Here is a 20,697-nt window from a genome sequence, read left to right as displayed (position 1 = left end):
GTTCAAAGTAAGTTTGTATTATGGGATGCTATGAAAGCCTATTTGAGAGGACAAATAATTAGTTATACTTCAAAAATAAAAAAGAATCGATTAAATCAGAGTCTTGAATTAGAGAAACAGATATGTGAGTTAGAAAAGGAATTTCAGAAAGAAGCTACAGAAGATCAGAAAATAGAATTATCTAGGCTGAAACTGAAATATAATACTTTCCAATCTTATCAATCTGAATGTGTGATTAATAGGACTAAACAACGGTATTATGAATGAGGAGGAATTGGATGGCAATTAAAGAAAGAACAAATATCGAGGACTATTAATGCTGTTAGACGAAATTCTCTTATTATTTATAAACCTCGTGAAATTAATGATGAATTTTATTCATTTTATAAAAAGTTATATACACCTGAAGGAAATCAGGAAACTGGATCGATTGATCTTTTTTTATCACAGTTGAATTTATTGATATTAGAGGATGGAGATATACAGGAGTTAGAAGAATCATTTACTGATTCGGAAATTAAAATGGCTATGCTGGAAATGCCGAATGGTAAATCGCCTGGTGATGATGGATTTTCGGTTGAATTTGATAACATTTTTTATGATGATTTATCTATAGTGTTTGGGGATGTGTTATGTCAAGTTGGAGAACATTATTATTTACCTGAATCTTGTTCTAGTGCTTTAATTACAGCAATTCCTAAAAAAAAAAAGAGATCCTTTGAAGGTATCTTCATATAGACCAATCTCATTGTTAAATGTAGATTATAAAATAATAGCTAAAATATTAGCGAATAGATTGGCTAAATTTTTACCAATGTTGATTCATATTGATCAAACAGGTTATATAAAGAATAGATATGCTTCAGATAATATTTTGCAAGTGATTAGTTTGATTAATAGATTTTGACAATCTTTCTGGATATAAAGTTAATTGGGAAAAAAGTGAAATATTACCGGTAAGTGAAGGAGATTATTCAGTTTATAAGAATATAATTAATTTGAAGTGGACTGATCGAATTAAATATCTGGGTATAATTTTGAATGTTAATTATCAATCTTTATATAAATTAAATTATGCTCCATTAATGAAAAAAATTAAAACTGATTTGATTAAATGGAAAGATTTACCTATTAATTTAATGGGAAGGATAAATACAATTAAGATGAATATCTTTCCGCGTATACAATATTTGTTTCAATCTATTCCGTATTTACTTGATAAAATTTTTTTTCGAGATTTGAATAAAATGGTTAGGGAGTTTTTATGGAGGGGTAAATTTTCGAGATTAGCTTTGAATAAATTAACTTGGAAATATGAGTTAGGGGGATTACGTTTACCACATTTTCAAAATTATTATGAGGCAACCCAACTTAAATTTATTAGTTCATTGATGGATTTGGTACGGCCTCCTAGTTGGGCTAAAATTCAGATGGCAAGTATTTCTGAATTTGAAATACATCAATTTTTGTTTAGGTGGAATATAAATTTGTTACATCAATATAATGTGCCTATACTAAAACATTTAATGAAGTTATGGATAAAGAAAAATAAAATGATAGGTTCTAGGGGTAAATTATTGGCTTTGACTCCATTGTATAATAATCAACTTATTTCTTTTTCAATACATAATCAAAGTTTATTGCATTGGAGATTTAAAGGTGTGAAAAATTTGGGAGATTGTTTTAAAGAGGGTAAGTTTTTATCTTTTAATCAGATGAGGGAAGATTTTGGTATTGATAAGTATTCTTTATTATCAAATTCGATCTTTGGTAAAATGTATGTTTGGTAGAGAGATTATTTTACATAAAATGACTAAATTTGAGACTTTTCTTATGAAGGTACCAGAGAAGGGTTATATTTCATTTATGTATCAAATATTGCAGGATGGTATGGATAAAAAAGTTTGGGATAGATCTAAAATTAAATGGGAAGCGGATATTGGTTTTATTTTTTTCTGAAGAGGATTGGTTAGATATCTGTTATGATAGTGTAACTAGATTGATAAATGCACATTATGCAATGATTAATTATAATTTTTCACATCAATTATATTTGACACCTGAAAAATTAAAAAAATATGGTTTTAATGAATCAGATTTGTGTTTTAGATGTGGTGATACGGTCTAGATATACAATCTTTTTGGAAGAAAATTCAATCGGTTTTAGAATGTCTGTATAAGATTAAAATAGTTTTAGATCCAACAGTATTTTTATTGGGTAGTTTGCAACCTCTGAAAGGCTTGGGATTAAAAAAGTTTCAGCTTGCTTTTGTATATTTAGCTTTATCCGTAGCGAAAAAATGTGTTGCTCGTATGTGGAAAGATACAAATATGATTAATATTAATAGATGGCATAATGAGATGAAATATTGTTTAATAATGGAAAAAATTACGTATGTTTTGCATGATAATTATAATGTTTTATTAATAAGTGGCTGTTATATTCGGAATATTTATATTGATTAGATTTTAATATGTATATTTAACTTTTTTGAATATCCTTTCTTTTTTCTTTTTTTTATGGCTCTCCTTAGGAGAGTTGGCTGAAGGGGGGGGGGGTTCTCTTTTTATATATATATATATAAAATGTTCATGTTCATGTTTAATTGCTGTATATGTCATATATTATTTGTTTTTTGAACAAATAAATAAAATTTTTTTAAAAATAAATTATTTGAAGCTTTTCTAGAGTAAAGCAAGGTTGTCACTAATGCTTAGGTGGAATCCTTTTACATATCTGAAGAAATATGGTCCTTGAAATCATTGGGGCTTATCTCACTTTATTTTTCTGTTTGTTCATTGGGCTAGGCAACATTTTCAGTTCTCCCTTCCAAACCTGTCATTACAACTATTCACTCTATTTTGTTTTCCTTACTTCCATTTATTCTTTCTATCATAGCATTGGCAAACTGCAGAAATTGTAAACTAGAAAACCAAAAACTGCATGTGCTGAAACGTTGAGCAAACAAAGAGAGCTAAAAGGACTCAGCAGATCAGATAGCATCCATGGAGAGAAATGAACAATCTCCATTTTGAGTTGGGTCCAATTTTAGATAACTCAAATATTGACTATCCATTTTTCTCCATGGATACTGTCTGACCTGCTGAGTCCCTGGAGCCATCTTTGTTTATCCCAGAAGTGGTACTGCCTTTTCCTATTGCACATCCAGGAACAAATGGCACATGTTGGACAAGATTCCAACTGGGAATGATGCTCTAGATTGATAGATGCCTACCTGGAGTTGCAAGGCTGCATCTGAATCACTGTAAATAAGTCGAGCCACACCACTATTATCCAGCGCCATTTTCTCCAGAAAACTGTAATCCACATCAAAACCAAAACCAAGACAGTATAAGCTGTACCTCTCATTTATAGCATTCTTGACATTGATTTGAATTTTTGCTGGGTCTGTTTCTCCTGCATTAAAATAAAGTTGTCAATTATCCAGCACTTAAGAATGATCTTAACTCTGCTTTAAATTTGGGCTTCACAAGAGAGGCAAAATTCTGCAAGAGTAAAAAAAAACATGTCTATTTCACATTTTAACCAATTTCCAGGCATGTGTGGGTTCAAGTTCCAGGTTTCCATCATTTAGTTTTGAGTGAAATATCCAATGTAGAAAATTAGAAAACAAAGAAGTCTTTAATAGCAATACAAGTACAATAATAATTAAGTACTGGTTCATTTTTACCTTCACAAATTAAAAAGTATATATTCCTGTATGTCAAATGCTAACTGCATTTCCAGAAGATGTTTTCAAACACTTTTCCACAAAGTTCTCCATTTAAGATTTATGTAGTATTTGAGAAATCTGATTATTCCAATTATTTTATTAGGAATATGAAGTTTAAAAAAATACTAACCTACATTTGGATCACCGTCAGTTAAGAGAATGATCATGGACACACTTCTTTCAGGCAATTGCTTTTTCTTGTGAGCTGTATCCAGAAGTGTTATAGCAAGGAGCAGAGATTCATTGATATTTGTTTCTGAAACAAAAGGAATAAAAAGTAATCATCTTGAATTTTAAGCAATGGATTATCTTGGTGTAAAAATGGAGAAAATATTCGTCTGGGATCCGGGTCTAAATGGGTAGCCCAAATATGGAGAAAGAACTGCATTCTAGAAAGCAACCACCATTTAACCACATATGGAACCAAAGTAAAATGGAAGTAAATGGAAGAGAAGATAAAGATTCCATTATTGTCATGTAATACTACATTTAGAATGAAACATACATGAAATTCTTTCTTTGTCTCTCGTAAGGAAGACAGAGAGTCACCATTTTGTCAAGCACCCCTCACAGAAATGAGGCCCCAGCAAGGGGTTTACAAGACCAGTGTTCTTACCACTGAGCTGTTAGAACCTCAAGCATATCAGAGCCTCAAGCGGAGAAGACAAGCATTCTGTTGACTTAAGCTAAACTTAGTTGAAATAAACAAACAAATATGCTGGAGAAACTCAGCAGGTCAGCTGCATGGCCTGCTGAGGTCCTGCAGCACCTTTGTGTGTTGCACTACAGCCCCAGTGTCTGCAGACTTTGCTGTTTCATTTGAAAGAAATAGAGTTGTATTTTGAGTGAGGCCAATCATTTCAGTCCCAGCACATGACAGCAGGAGCTCCTTAGATTAGAAACTTAGGCCGAACAGACAAACTTCAGCTGCTACTAAAGAAGACTGTGGTCACATGCATTTAAATATTCAGGCTTTAACTGAAATAGAAAATAATATGATATATATGCAATTAAATATTTATTTAATACCATTTAATTTAAATAGTATTATGAAAACAACAAATGCAAAGAGGGTGTGTGTGTGTGTGTCTGTGTGAGTGTGTGTGTGGATATTTTACTAATATATGGTTACCTATGACCATGTCCTCCTTTGGAAAGGCTATCCTATGAACTGCCTGGTAGTCAATATGTCTAAGTACCTCTGCTTGAATATTAGGATTTATGGTACCATAGATACAGTAAAACCCCTGTTATCTGGAATTCAAGCAACTGACAACCTCAAGAAAATAGCAAAAAAAAAAGAAAATAATTAAATAAAATGAAATTATAAAAATAAATTTAAAAAAATGAAAGTTTAAAATTATAAAAGTAAATGTTCTCTAAAATAACACATAAACCTTTGGTGAAGATGGGGGCAAATATTCAGCGAGTGGAGCGTCTTGGTCATGCTTTGCTTGTAGCAGCTGTTTGAATAAAGTCATGTTTGAATAAAATGGCTTCACCCAGGATGAAGAGCTGGTTGATGCCGTTTGCTGATGGAGTGACTGTCTTAAAGTATCTCCTTATCCCTGCTTAGTAAAAGTCTTTACCTTTATTAGTATATTAGTAAGGCTTTATCTGAAAATTTGCGGTAGGGGTTAATTATATATAATGTTATTGTTTGTCTTTTTGGCGGTTCCGTGAAGATGCAGTGATGATTAAATGTTTTCAAAGAATGTGACTGAAAATAAAGTAAAATTCTTTCAGGATTATGTATCCATGCAAGTCAAGTTTGTTCAAGTAGAGTATTTTTGTCTTTTAAACTGTTTATTCTTAATGCAGGCGTATTAGTTAGACATTTTAAAAGTGAGTCTCAAGTAACTGGATAACTCGTTTATCCAGTATCAACTAATCCCCATAGGTGCCGGACACCAGGGGTTTTATTGTAATCAGAAAAATGGAGGCCTCCCACACCTCAATGGATCTTGCTATCTGCCAGCCACCAGCATGCTCTACTGTGCATCCAGGATTCTGTTTTTATTGCATTTATCATCCTAGATGACTCCTCTGACTTTACCAGCCATGATAAAACTTTATGTGCCCGTTCTCCTGGGAACAGCACAAGTTCAATGTGTTAACATTCCTCTGTACATGAAGTGACATTAAATGTGAAAGATAAGAAAGAAGCAATAACAAACAATCTGGCAATTACGTCATCCTGAAATTTTACCATTTAAAAAAAATTTGCATTTCTGAAATTTCATTCAGAGGTAATCTCTACAGGCAACATGACAAACTATTCAAAGCAAAAATACATTAAATATTTTATTTATGCACATCTTGCTCTCAGGGCCAAACATTTCTCATTTCGCAAAGCCAAGAGGCGTGAATCATTTCTTCATGTGCACCCTCTGTAACTAAATTCAAGAACAAATGCCTATCCCTAACAAAAGGAAATTCTGGGAGGGATGCTTTGCCTTTGTAATGCCTCCCTAAAGTTGCAGTTAATGGCAATGAGTAACTCTGCCTGGCTCAGTAAGTATTTCCAAGCATCCATCTTCATCCAAGTAGGAGACTTCCTTAACTTTGCATAACTAATTATCTGTACCAGTCCAGTGGTGAGAATCATCATCAGACCATTCACCCCATCATCTTCTAACCTCCCTATCAACTTGCCCTGTCCTCTAATCATCTCGCTACTGACCCCTGCACATCTGACCAAATCCTTAACAACTGCCCACCTCCGTCTGCCCAATACCTCCTCTGTAATCCTCTCCCTGGAAAGCTTCTGCCCCCTGGTTCTGTCTGTGACTTCCACTCCCTGTGGCAATAGGAGATTGGAAAGGAAAGTCTTCTCTCTTTGTACTGATTCAATTTCTTTTAGAAAGCACTCGGGCATTTAATAAATATCAGTTCTCAGCTCAAATGATTGCCTTTATTTAAAAAGGTTGTGAATTTTAATTTTGATGTGCTAGACAGGAAATACATTCTTTCTTATCATATTTATAGTTTAATTAAAATAAATATTTGAAAATGCTTGATCAGGGGTGGCATAGTTAGTGTAGTGGTTAGCACAACATTATTACAGCACCCAGGAACTTGAACATAGAACAATACAGCACCCTACAGGCCCTTCAGCCCTTGATGTTGTGCCGACCTATATATTCCTTCTTAAAAAAAGGTACCAAAACCTCACAACCCCATAACCCTCTATTTTCCTTCCATCCATGTGTCCGTATAAGGGTCTCTTAAATACCTCTAATGCTTCAGCCTCCACCACCATGCCTGGCAACGCATTCCAGGCACCCATAATTCCCTGTGTAAAAAAAACTTACCCCTGATGTCTCCCCTAAACTTCCCTCCCTTCACTTTGTACATATGTCCTCTGGTGTTTGTGGATCTTGCCCTGGGAAACAAGCCCTGGTTGCCAACCTTACTAAGCCTCTCAATCTTGTAGACCTCTGTCAAGTCTCCTCTCATGTTTCTATGCTCCAAAGATAAATGTCCCAGCTCTCTAACCTTGCCTCATAAGACTTGTTTTCCAATCTAGGCAACATCCTGGTAAATCTCCTCTGCATCCTCTCCATAGCTTCCACATCCTTCCTATAATGAGGTGACCAGAAATGAACACGTATGGTCTTACCAGAGATTTGCAGAGTTGCAACATGACCTCTCTACTCCTGAATTCAATCCCCCATTAATCAATCCCAGTATCCCATAGGCCTTCTTAACTATCAACCTGTGCAGAGGCCTGTGTATGGATCTGTACCTCAAGGTCCTTCTGTTCATCCACACTCTTAAGTAACCAACCTTTAACCCTGCGCTCAGCCTTCTGGTTTATCCTTCCAAAATGCATCATCTCACACTTATCTGGATTGAAATCTATCTGCCACTTTTCTATCTAACTGTATCCAGTCTATATCATCTTGTAACCTTCTGCTCCATCGCCAACTCCTCCAATCTTCATGTCATCTGCAAACTTACTGACCCATCCATCTGCCTCTTCATCCAGGTCATTTATAAAATTACAAAGAGCAGGGGTCCCAGAACAGATCCTTGTGGCACTCCACTAGTCACCGACCTCCAGGCAGAATACTTTCCATCCACTTCTACTCTCTGCTTTCTTCCTCCAAACCAATTTTTTTATCTATACAGCTAAGGTTCCGCTGATCCAGAGCCTCATGACTTTCTGGATGAGTCTCTTGTGGGGGACCATGTCAAATGCCTTGCTAAAATCCATGTAGACCACATCTACTGCCCTATCATCATCAATTTCTTTTGTTACTCAAAAACCTCAATTAGACTCGTGAGGCACAACCTTCCCTTCACAAAGCCATGCTGACTATCCTTGAGTAGACTATACTTTTTGGAGAAGTGCTCATAGATCCTATCCTTAAGAATCCTCTCCATTAGTTTTCACACCACTGATGTAAGACTCACCAGTCTATAATTCCCAGGATTCTCCCTATTACCTTTTTAAAACAAGGGAACTATTATTTGTCATTCTCTAATCCTCCAGCGCCTCCCGTGTCCAAAAAGTTTTCAAAGGTCATAGTTACTGCCCCAGCTATCTCTTCTCTCACTTCCCAAAGCAGCTTGGAGTACATTGCATCCGGCCACATCAATCTTGATGTTTTTAGAAGATCCAGCACTTCCCCTTCCTTAATCTCCACATTGTCCAGAACACAGGCTTGTTGAATTTCAACCTCATTGTGAATACTGACTCAAAGTATTCATTTAAGACCTCCCCAAACCTCCAGGCACATGTTGCCTCCTTTATCCTCTAGCGGCCCCTCCTTCATTCTAATCATCAGAATCAGGATTTATTGTCACAAACAAGTCATGAAATTCAGTGTTTTGCCGCAGCATCTTAGTGTAAATGTACATAATATAACCATCATATGACATTACTATAAAAATAAGATAATAATAAAAATAACAGTGCACAAAAAATAAGGCAGTGTCTTTGGTACAATGATTATTCAGGAATCAGATGGCAGCGGGGAAGAAGCTGTCCTTGTGCCGCTGAGTGCTTGTCTTTAGGCTCCTGCATCTTTTCCACAATGGTATCAGATTGAAGAGTGTATGGCCTGGGTGATGGGGGTCTTTGGTGATAAGAGGCTGCTTTTTGAAGACACTGCCTCATGCAGATGTCCTAGATGGAGTGAAGTCCGGTGCCTGTGATGTTGCAGGCCGAGTTAACAACCCTCTGGAGTTTATTCTAGTCCTTACAGTTGGCGCCTCCATACCAGGCAATGATCCAATCAGCCAGAATTTGAAGTTCTTGACCCTCTCTATACTGAGCCCTTGATAAGGACTGGGCTGTGTTCCCCTGACTTCCTCCTGAAGCCTACTATCACCTCCTTGGTTTTGCTGACTTTTCTGACGTTGAGCGCAAGGTCGTTGTTGTTGCACCATTCAATGAGCTGATCTATCTCATTGCTGTTGTGATTCTGCCGACAACTGTGGTGTCATCGGCAAACTTGTAAATAGCATTGGAATTGTGCCTGGCCACACAGTCATGGGTGTATAATGAGTAAAGCAGTGGGCTAAGCACACATCCTTGAGGTAAGCCTTTATTGATCATCAGTGAAGAGGAGACGTTGTTTCCAATTTGTACTGACTGTAGTCTTCCAATGAGAAAGTCAAGGATCCATTGCAAGGGTGTGGGGGGGTACAGATGCTTAGAGTTTGTAGCTTCTTGATTAGCACTGAGGGAATAATGATATTGAAAGCTGAGCTGAGCTATAAAGAGCAGCTGTATGTATGAATTGCTGCTTTTGAGGTGATCCCGAACTGAGTGGAAAGCCAGCGATATTGCGTCTGCTGTGGAGCGATTATGATGTCATCCTTCTGTTCTTCACGTGCATAGAACTCTTTGGGGTTCTTAATTCTACATGCCAAGACCTTCTCATGCCCCTTCGAGCTCTCTAAAGTCCTTTCTTATGCTCCTTCCTGGCTACCATATACTTCTCATGAGCCCTACCTGTTTCCTGCTTCTTAATCCTGATGTAAGTTTCCTTCATCCTCTTGACTAGTTGTCTGACCTGTCTCATCAGCCACGGTTCTCTTTTCCTTGTCCCAGTGGGACAAACCCATCTTCAACCGTGCACAATTGGTCCTTAAACTTTCTCCATATTACTTTTCTGCTTCAACCCTTAGACATCTGTTTCCAATTTATTCTCGCTAGTTCATGCCTCATCCCTTCATAGTTAGCCCTTCCTCAGTTTGAATGTTTTTATTCTTCTTCCTAGCTATGTTGAATCTAAAGGAGTTGTGATCCCCTACTGCGAGGTCCGCCACCTTACCAGATCCATTCCCCAGAACCAGATCCATTCCCCAGAACCAGATCCATTCCCGAGAACCAGATCCATCCCCCAGAACCAGATCCAATATGGCATCTCCTCTAGTCAGCCTATCTACATACTGTGTCAGGAATCCTTCTTGAACACACCTGACAAATTCAGCCCCATCTATCCCTCTTGCAGTCAGTAGGTCCCAGTCAATATTAGGGAAGTTGAAATCACCCATAACTACAACCCTGTATTCCCCACACCATTCCAAAACCTGCCTGCTTATCTGGTCCTCTGTATCCTGAGGGCTATTTGGGGCCCTATAGACCACTCCCAGCACAGTGATAACTCTAATAGATTTGAGTTTGAATCTGGCACTCTCTGTAAGGAGTTTGTACATTTTCCCCATGTCTGAGTGGGTTTCCTCCAGGTGCTCCGGTTTCCTCCTTCATTCCAAAGACGTATGGTGTTAGTAGGTTAATTGGTCACATGGGTGTATTTAAAGTGTGGGCTCATAGACTGGAAGGGTCTGTCACCGTGCCATATCTCTAAATTTTTAAAAAAAGTGGTGTAGTGGATGTTCCATTAAAAAAAAACACAAAATTCACCTCGTAATTCTGAATCAAGCACCTAATTTCAAACATGACAAATGACTTTACATTTGTATATATCATATCTGATCAAGACAACATAACTTTAAAATGTATAACACACTCCCAGACACAATGCCTTGCTCAATTATTCATGCTTTTATAACTTGGCATCCCAAGTTATCGGCTGATGGCAGTGAATCATCTCTCTCATTGTTATGTCACCAGTGAAGGATGGGATTTTGTGAATTGTATCCAATTATACTAAAAGATGTTATTAATATATTGAAGGAAGCTGCATTCCCAACATTCATTTACAATCACTGCATGTTCAAGATCTCATTTTAACAGATTACTTTTTAAGGTTCATCTGCACAGAACTTGGAGTTATGGTAAAGAAAGTATTTTATTTTGCCCTTGAAAGTTTTAAAGTATTCTACAGTTAATGGATTATTTTTATGCAATAATTATTTTAGTTGCTTGGAAATCTCTGTAGCCAGTTTGCACATATGAGGATGCTGTGATACAGCAAACATTCATAAATCTCTCTTTCATGCTGAATGAGTGAAGTGCTTACATCTGGACAACAACATTCTATGAATAGTGCCAAGAATTCTTTTACATCAACCACAACAGCTCAAAATGTTTAAATATTTAAGGTCTGATTCAAAATATTCCACCTCCAACAATGGTGCAATCTCACAAATATGAAACTGGCTTACCCATTTAAAGATCGTGTGCAGTTTAACTTGAATGTATGACCTCTTGATTCTGAGGCTAGAATGCTGTCAAGCAATTTAAAAATTTTGTTCAGTTATGTCTTGGTTTTGACTTTCTGAGATTTTGCTCTCCTGTCAACAGAGAATCACTTCAGAGTAGCAAAGATGGAGAAGTTTGTGACGATTTCCCCCTTAAGAGCAAAGGCATTAGGACAATCAAATGTGGGATAATTTGGAAAATAAACCTTTCACAACAAACAGCAGGTAATAGATTCCAGGGTGCTGGACAAGTTTTTCTCAGTCCAGAGAAGATATTTCTAAGGTCCTTTATATTCCTTCAACTAATCGCCATCTACGTTTTGTACCATTTAAAAGAAGCACTGGACAAGTCTTTCACATAACACCTTCCAAACCTTTGATCTAAATCATACAGAAGAACAAGTACAGCAAGCACATTTGAATACCAACATCAGCAATTACATGTCATTCTTTCTTGAAAACTCGCTTTCTGAAGGGGGTAAGGAGCACCTTCACTAGTCAGACTGAAGCAGTTCAAAAAGGTAGTTTCCCATCATCTTCCCAAGGATATTTAGGGACACGCAATCAATACTAAACATCAATTGGTTTCACATGCCATAGGAGAATAGTAAAAAGCTGATGCATTTTAAATTTATGACAGCAATAATTATGAGTAAACACACCGAAATGCTAGAGGAACTCAGCCGGTCTTTCAGCATCTGTAGGAGACAAAGAGATATTGCCAGGGAGTGTGGCGATGCAAAGGAGCTAGACAAACGTGTCTTGGATGAGCTCTGTGTGAAGAGTTTTACAAAGACGGTTTAAAATTAAGAATTATTTCACTGTGGATGAACAAATTGAATACTAAGAAGCCAAGACAGCAAAAACTAAAATCAGAGGAGACATCGACTCAGCTAGGAACTTCGAGGAAAAGCCTAAAAGGACACAAGTGTGGTCTTGGGTCCGACTGAGCCCGGCAGTGTTGGGGGGCGTGAGACCTGAATATAATCTTGGAGAAGATGGAGATTTTATGCAATCGTTTAATGGGTTTTGAAACTGCAATGAGTGATATGTCAGAGAAGATGATTGAATTTAAAAAGACAATTGATGATCTAATGGAGCAAATGGGCTAAGTGGAAGTTGACTTGGATAAAATGTAAAAAAAAGCTAAAAGCTTTGGAAGAAGATGAGAAGAAGTGGAACTTGGATAAGCAAGCTATGCTGGACAAGAATGGCCACATGGAGAGTTTCAGCAGACACGATTATGTTCAGATTATTGGTTTGAAGGAAGGGACCGAAGGGAGAGACCTGATGAGCTTCTTTGAAACTTGGATCCAACAAGTGTTGAGAAAATAAATTCAACAGAAAACTACAAATAGAAAGGGCTCATCAGACCCTCGGACCCAGAAGATCTGACGAGCAGTGACCACAGCTGGTTCTGGTAAAACTTTTGAGTTACCGGGAATGGGAAACGGTTTTGGGAGTAGCATTTGATTACTCCAAGCAACACAATGGCCCGCCTGAGATTGACAGTAGAAAGGTGTTATTTTTTCAAGACTTTATCCCAACTTTGATTAATCAAAGGAAGGAGTTTGATGATGTAAAAAGAACATAAAATATTTGATGATATATCCTGCGACTCTGAGGGTTGTAATCAACTTTTTATCAAGACCAAGGAAGAAGTGGAAACATTTCTAAAAAGATTATTAAAAGTAAATGTATTAAACAAGAAGATGAAGAAGAATGTTTGCAATAGGACCGAGTGAAAAGTGTATTTTTTGAACGGTCTTGTATTTATTGTTAAATGTTATGGAAATTTGCAATGGAGAGCTCATGAAAGAGCGTGAACTTGTTAAAAAATAATAGCAGGGTAGAGACTCCAGCCTAAGGGGGATAATAGCACCAGGAGAGGAGCAGTTTTGCAAGATGACACTAAAGGGAGAGGTTCTTCTTTCTCGGAAGATTCTGTGGGTTTACTTTGCGGGCTTCTGGAATTTCATGTTTATGTCACCATCAGAGCAAGGGCACTATATAGGTTTCTTTTAAAAGGGGAAAGATCACTGTATTATTTGAATAATCAAAAAGGTTTTATTTCTGAACAATATTTGTTTAAAAATTGTTATGGATAGTACGCTAAAGTTTATTAGTCTGAATTTTAATGGGATAAATGGTCAGATGAAGAACTAAAGGGTCCTGGCACACTTAAAAAAACTAAAAGTAGATGTAGTTTTCCTACAGGAAACACACCTTACTAAATTGGAACATGCTAATTTATAAAGAGGATGAGTGGAGCAAGTATTATCGTCTTCTTTCCATTCAAAGGCGAGAGGAGTTGAAATTTCAATTAATAAAAATGTACCAGTAATAGTAGAAGATATACCGATTGACCAAGCCAGAAGGTTTGCCATGTTACATTGTAAAATTTATGCAGAATCCTGAATGTTTATGAATATTTACACTCCAAATTATGATGATGAAGCCTTTATGAAAGATATTTTCTTAAAAGCAGCAGAAGATAGACAAAGTACATTGGTCGAGGGGGATTTTAATTTCTGTTTAGATCTGATAAATCAGTGAGAATGGTAATGAGGGCAAAGGTCACAAAGCGATGCTATCATTTATGAATTATTTCATTCTAATTGATATTTGGAGGCTGCTTTTTAAAAATAATTTTAAAAAAAAATTTCTATACATGTACTCACATCAAGATACAAAATATTCATAATCATCTTCAATCATGTAATCATTTTAAATCCATTAAACATGATGGTTTTATAAAACTCCAAAAAAAGAAAAATAACTCCCTCAACCCCCTCCCCCTAATAATGACCCTAATGAGGATAGAAAAGAAAGGAGGAAGAAAGAAAGAAAGAAAATAGTACATTTAGTAAAGAAAGAAAAAAAGAAGCAGACCTGGTTGGCTTTCATTTGATTCTCACCTTTTTCAATTTTATTTGTTTATTTATTTCAAGGAATTAATGAGGTTTCACGAGGTTCAGGGAAAACCATTTATAAATTTATACCTACAATATGTAAATATGGCCACCAAATTTTCAAAAATGTATCATATTTATTTCTTAAGTTATATGTAATCTTCTCAAGAGATGCACAGCTGTGAATTTTCACATGCCCTCTTTCCAAACTGAAATGAGAATCCAATTTCAAATCTTCCTGCAATTGCTGATGCAATTTTTACAAATTCTTTTTGATATAAATTCAGTTTCAATTTGGATCTTATCCCTGAAATAAAAACCCAATAAAAACAACATGTGATCTTGTGGAAATTTAATTCCTGTGACTTTTTCCAAAAATGTTTCTAACTCTATCCAAAATGGTCCCAGTTTTGGACATGACCATGTAGAATATAAGAAAGTACCAATCTCTTGGTTACATCTAAAACATTGATCTGAATGATCAATTTCATTTCTGTGGGGTAAGATATAATTGATGTAAAAAATTATACTGAATCAATCTATAACTAACATTTATTGTATTTGCCATTCTATTTTGACATAGTTCTGACTAATTTTTCTCCCCAATAATAATATTTAAGTCTGTTTCCCATCTCTGTATAGATCTATGAATTCCTGCTTTTGAGTTCCCTTGTGCAACAATGTATATAGAGCTGAGATAAATTTCTTAAAAATCTATTACAAATCAAGGTTTCTATTTCACTACTTTGTTGGACGAAACTTAGCTTGTAAATATGCTTTTAATTGATTTTTAAAAAAAACATTGTATTATACTATATCCTATATTTATTCTTTAATTGTTCAAATGACATTAAATTTCCTCCTTCTACATTTCCAATTCCCTTAGAAAACCAAATACATGGAAGCAGCTTAACCCACAGAGAGAGACTACTCATTCTACTCAAGGGTCCATGATCACATACAAGGATTGATTTATTTTTAATGTCTGTACAGTTAAAAAACAGTGGTAAAAACAGAAGACTTGGTGAGGCTACTGTCAGACCACTCACCACTAATCTTAACTATTGCAATAGTGGAAAAACAAGAAAACGTGTGCAGATGGCATCTTAATGCCATGTTGTTGTAAAGGACAGACTTCTGTGAGTTCATCAGGAGACAGAACTATTTTGTGAGACAAATCTCTCCTCCACTGATAACAGATTTTTGATATGGGATATACTTAAAGCTTATTTGAGAGGGAAAATTATTTCTTATACAGAAAAATCTTAAAAGATAACATAATGCAGGATTAGGTAATTTGGTGAAAGAGTTAACAGAATTGCAGAAAGAATACCAGAGGACGGATTTACAAGAAAAATATAGAAAATAAAAAATTGAGATATAACACATTACAAATGTATAAAACAGAAAAAAACTGTTTTAAAAGCTAAGTAAAAATATTATGAATTAGGCAAACAAGCACATAAGGTCTTGTCTTGGCAAGTGAAGTCAGAGGAGTCATCAAGGATGATATATGCAATTAAAACAAATTGATATTTTATCATACAACTAAAAAGAGGTTAATTATATTTTTATACCTTTTTCTTTCCATTTACATACTCTCCGCTCCATCCTCAACATCCATTGGAGCGCTCACACCCCTAACGTCGAGGTACTCGAGATGGCAGAGGTCGACAGCATCGAGTCCACGCTGCTGAAGATCCAGCTGCGCTGGATGGGTCACGTCTCTAGAATGGAGGACCATCGCCTTCCCAAGATCGTATTATATGGCGAGCTCTCCACTGGCCACCGTGACAGAGGTGCACCAAAGAAAAGGTACAAGGACTGCCTAAAGAAATCTCTTGGTGCCTGCCACATTGACCACCGCCAGTGGGCTGATAACGCCTCAAACCGTGCATCTTGGCACCTTACAGTTTGGCGGGCAGCAGCCTCCTTTGAAGAAGACCGCAGAGCCCACCTCACTGACAAAAGGCAAAGGAGGAAAAACCCAACACCCAACCCCAACCAACCAATTTTCCCTTGCAACCGCTGCAATCGTGTCTGCCTGTCCCGCATCGGACTGGTCAGCCACAAACGAGCCTGCAGCTGACGTGGACTTTTTACCCCCTCCATAAATCTTCGTCCGCGAAGCCAAGCCAAAGACATACCACTTTAAGTATTCCCTATGTCATAGGTGCTCTGTGATTAGTAAAGGATTGCTTAAGGTGGTATGTGAGTGGAAAGAAAAAGTTTGAAAACCACTGTTTTAATCATACCTAATTGACTTGTTATATTCACAGTTTCTAACTCCAAAGGAAATGGGCCAATGACAATTTTTTCTCAAGCAAAATATCTCAGTAGCAATTGGGTCTAGAGCAGTGATTCTCATCCTTCCCTTCCCACTCACATACCACCTTAAGCAATCCCTTACTAATCACAGAGCACCGATGGGATTACTTAAAGTGGTATGTGAGTCTAAAGAAAAAGGTTGAGAACCACTGTTTGAGACAATACAAAACTATATAAATCATAATTATTTGGAGATGATAATGAAATGAATGAGCTCCTAGTGAACATTGAGCTTCCAAAATAGGAGGTGAGGGATCAGATGAAGTTAGATGCCTCATTCACAATAGAAGAAACTGAGAAGGCTCTAAACACTCTGCAGGCTAATGAGTCTCCAGGAGAGGATGGGTTCTCGCCTGGGTTCTATAGACAATTTAAAGATTTGTTGATACTTCTTTTAATGCAAGTTCTAGACCAGGCAGTGGAGACTTAGACTCTCTCAGACTCCTTTTCAACAGCTATAATTAGTGTTGTCATTGGAAAACAGAGACGCATTAAAAACCTCATCATTTCGACCTATCTTGCTTTTGAATGCTGATTATAAAATATTGGTGAAGGGATTAGCTAATAGACTGGGACAATATTTACCTAAATTGACATACAATGGAGCTCCAAAGCTTCCTGAGGGAAAGGGACTCGCTCAGGAGGGAGAGACAGGAAAGTTGAATATCGTGGGGGCCGGGGGAAGGACGTGACCAACGTGGTGAGAGCATTGTCAGGCGTGGGAGACACGGAGGGCCAAGATCGCAGGGGCCTGACAGAGACATGAGTGACAATGGGAGCGCTGTGTCTGGCGTGGACAGTTTGGGGACCTGAGGTCGGGGGGACAGAGCTGAGGATAAGAGGACAACAATGCAGGCAGCAACAGGAGCATTGTTGGGCATGGAAGATGCAGGGACCTGAGGTTGTGGGAGTCAAGTCGAGTGGAGTTGGCAGTGGAGAGAAAGACCCTACAGGCTGGAAGAAAAAGTAAAGTTGAAGACAAGAACTTACTTGGTAAGGCCACGCAAACCAGTGGGCATAAAGAGGCTGGTTCCAAGGCATCAGAGGACATTTGAAGTGTCGGGCCTGGAGGATTCCAGGAACAGCGCAGCCAGAGGAGATTAGGTGGGAAAATAGCATGGCAAAATGACCAGGAGTTGGAAAGTGACGTTGAGGAGTCAGAAAGCAAGGTGGAGGAGGAAGAAGAGAAAAAAAGAGGTAGTTAAAAGAAGGACATTACAGGGAGGTGATAGGCAGATAGAGGGGGCAGAGGACCTGATGCCTTTTGCCAGAGAGATACTGGAGGCCATTGGCCAGATGAAAAGAACTTTGAAGACACTGGTGGCAGACAGGGGCAATTAAAGAAAGGCTGATAAACCTGATGGAAAGGATATCTGAAACTAAAGAGAGAAAGATTGGATGAAAGAGAGAACAAAATGGATGTGTGGGAAAGGGATAGGGTAAGGATGTGGGAGAAGATTAAAAAAAAACTCAGCAGGAGGAATACAATTAAAATGTGAGGGTGAAGGAAGGTATGGAGGGGAGAGACACAGTGCAGTTCCCGAAAAAGTGGATCCCAGATACATTGCGGAAGGAACATATTGGAAATAATCTAAGAATAGAATTGGCCCACTGGGGCCAAACCAACGGCCATGCTCTATCCTGGTGAGGTTCCCCTTCACTACCAGGATAGAGAGAGGATTTTATGGGTGGCAGCAGTGGGTGCAAAGGCTGGGGGGAGGGGGGGGAGGTGGTGTCCATTGGAATGTGAGGGGGAGAAGATTTTATTCTACCTGGACATAAGCGTGGTGCTATTGAAATGCAAGAGAGAATTTGACCTGGTTAAAAAGAGTCTTAAATAAAAAGGAATCGAGTTTACCCTGCAAAGCTGAAGATAGTAAGGACAGGAGGTGAAAATAAGTTTTTTTTAAGCATCCAAGGGAGGCAATGGACTTTGTAAGAACACCGCCAATGCTTCATGATTAAATGTAAATAAGGTGAAAAGAGGGAATACGAGGGGGGATATGTTTTTTTCATAATGTTAATGTTTAAAGATGAATGTATATAAGAAGTAAGAATGAATACGGGGAGCTCAAGGAAACAGAGGGAGGTACAAGTAGCAGATGGGTGCATTGGGCACATCTCAAAATGGTGGGGGGATTGGCACCTATAGCTTGGTTATTGGTGCCGGGAGGGTAAAGATAAACTGGGAGGGGGAAAGAGGAGGGAAGGGGAATTTATGGGATGTTTTTTGATTGCTATCGAGACAATTTAATTGATAGTACTTTCAGTTGCACGAGGGTGGAGGTGATAAATAGAGACAGACTCCATTGGTGAGCCCTGTGCTATGAAGCCTACACCAGTTTTGAAGATAGACGCTGCCAAAAACTGATGGAAAACTGTGAATGTTGTAACAAAGAAGAAGCCATAGTTATAACAAAAATGGACTTCCAGTGCCCCCATTGTGCTAGACTTTGCGCTTCCAGCCTGGGACTGCAAAGTCACCTTCATGTCCACAGATGAACTGCAAAACAACACTTCTTCTCTGAATTGATGGACGACCAATATAGAACAAAATTTGTACAAATTAAATTATACTCCCCTGTTAGGGAAGATAGCGAAGGATTTGCAGAAATGGAAAGATTTGCCAATTACTTTGAATGAAAGGGTTAACTGTATGAAAATGAAAGTGATGTCAATTGTTGCCTATTTCTTTGCCGAAAAATTACTTTACATTATTAAATAATTGTATTCGACAATTCCAATGGAACAATAAGGTGCTGAGAATTTTGCTGGAAAAATGAATGTGGGATTATAAGATAGAAGGATTTAGGCTACTGGGTTTTAGAAAGTATTACTTGTCAGCACAAGCCAGATTTTTTTTTCCATCTTTCTTTGAGGAAGGCAAATCTCCTCCCCACACCTTCTTGGATTTGAATGGGATTATACAGAATAAAAGAGGAGGTAGCGCAGGATAGTATTTACATGGAGTGTTAAGTCAAAAACAAAAAAGATGGATAATCCTGTATTAATACATATGATTGGCTTTCGACACCGTGAATAGGAAAGGGCTTTGGCAAATACTAGAGCGCCTTGGATGCCCCCCTAAGTTCCTCAACATGGTTATCCAACTGCACGAAAACCAACAAGGTCGGGTCAGATACAGCAATGAGCTCTCTGAACCCTTCTCCATTGACAATGGCGTGAAGCAAGGCTATGTCCTTGCACCAACCTTCTTTTCTATCTTCTTCAGCATGATGCTAAAACAAGCCATGAAAGACCTCAACAATGAAGACACTGCTTACATCCAGTACTGCACGGATGGTAGTCTCTTCAATCTGAGGCACCTGCAAGCTCACACCAAGACACAAGAGCAACTTGTCCGTGAACTACTCTTTGCAGACGATGCCGCTTTAGTTGCCCATTCAGAGCCAGCTCTTCAGCGCTTGACGTCCTGTTTTGCGGAAACTGCCAAAATGTTTGTCCTGGAAGTCAGCCTGAAGAAAACTGAGGTCCTCCATCAGCCATCTCCCTACCATGACTACCAGCCTCCGCCCCCCCCCCCCCCCCCATCTCCATCGGGCTTACAGAACTCAAAACGGTCAACCAGTTTACCTATCTCGGCTGCACCATCTCATCTGATGCAAGGATCGACAACGAAATAGACAACAGACTCACCAAGGCAAATAGCGCCTTTGGAAGACTACTCAAAAGAGTCTGGAAAAACAACCACCTGAAAAACCTCACAAAGATTAGCGTATACAGAGCCGTTGTCATATCCACACTCCTGTTCGGCTCTGAAACATGGGTCGTCTACCGGCATCACCTATGGCTCCTAGAACGCTTCCACCAGCGTTGTCTCCGCTCCATCCTCAACATTCATTGGAGTGACTTCAACGTTCATTAGCAGCTACTTGTGGAATGTGCACAGCATTCTCCATAGTTTCTGTAAAGTTCACTGAATATGAATTCTTCAGTATTTCAAATAAGATCTGTTTTAAAATGTGTGTATGTATGTAACCTACTCTAATTTTACCAAATTCTCCCAATATTTATCTACATTACAGTTCACACATGTGAGATCAGGTACTACCAGATTCAAGGACAGTATCCACCCTGCTGCT

The 20,697-nt window shown here is 38.0% G+C and overlaps 1 protein-coding gene across 1 annotated transcript in view; it reads right to left on the bottom strand.

Annotated features, from left to right (window-relative positions):
* LOC138763293 (inter-alpha-trypsin inhibitor heavy chain H3-like) overlaps positions 1–20,697 on the bottom strand; it is a 64,278-nt gene that overhangs the window by 27,158 nt on the left and 16,423 nt on the right. The window contains exons 11-12 of the mRNA XM_069937179.1: positions 3,865–3,990; positions 3,237–3,418 (exon numbers count right to left, since the gene is read on the bottom strand). Of these exons, the coding sequence (XP_069793280.1) occupies positions 3,237–3,418; positions 3,865–3,990 (308 nt within the window). The remainder of the gene's footprint in view (positions 1–3,236; positions 3,419–3,864; positions 3,991–20,697) is intronic.

This window comes from Narcine bancroftii, chromosome 5 (assembly GCF_036971445.1).
Source record: "Narcine bancroftii isolate sNarBan1 chromosome 5, sNarBan1.hap1, whole genome shotgun sequence".
NCBI classification, from domain to species: domain Eukaryota; kingdom Metazoa; phylum Chordata; class Chondrichthyes; order Torpediniformes; family Narcinidae; genus Narcine; species Narcine bancroftii.
This window is presented reverse-complemented; position numbering and strand designations above follow the sequence as displayed.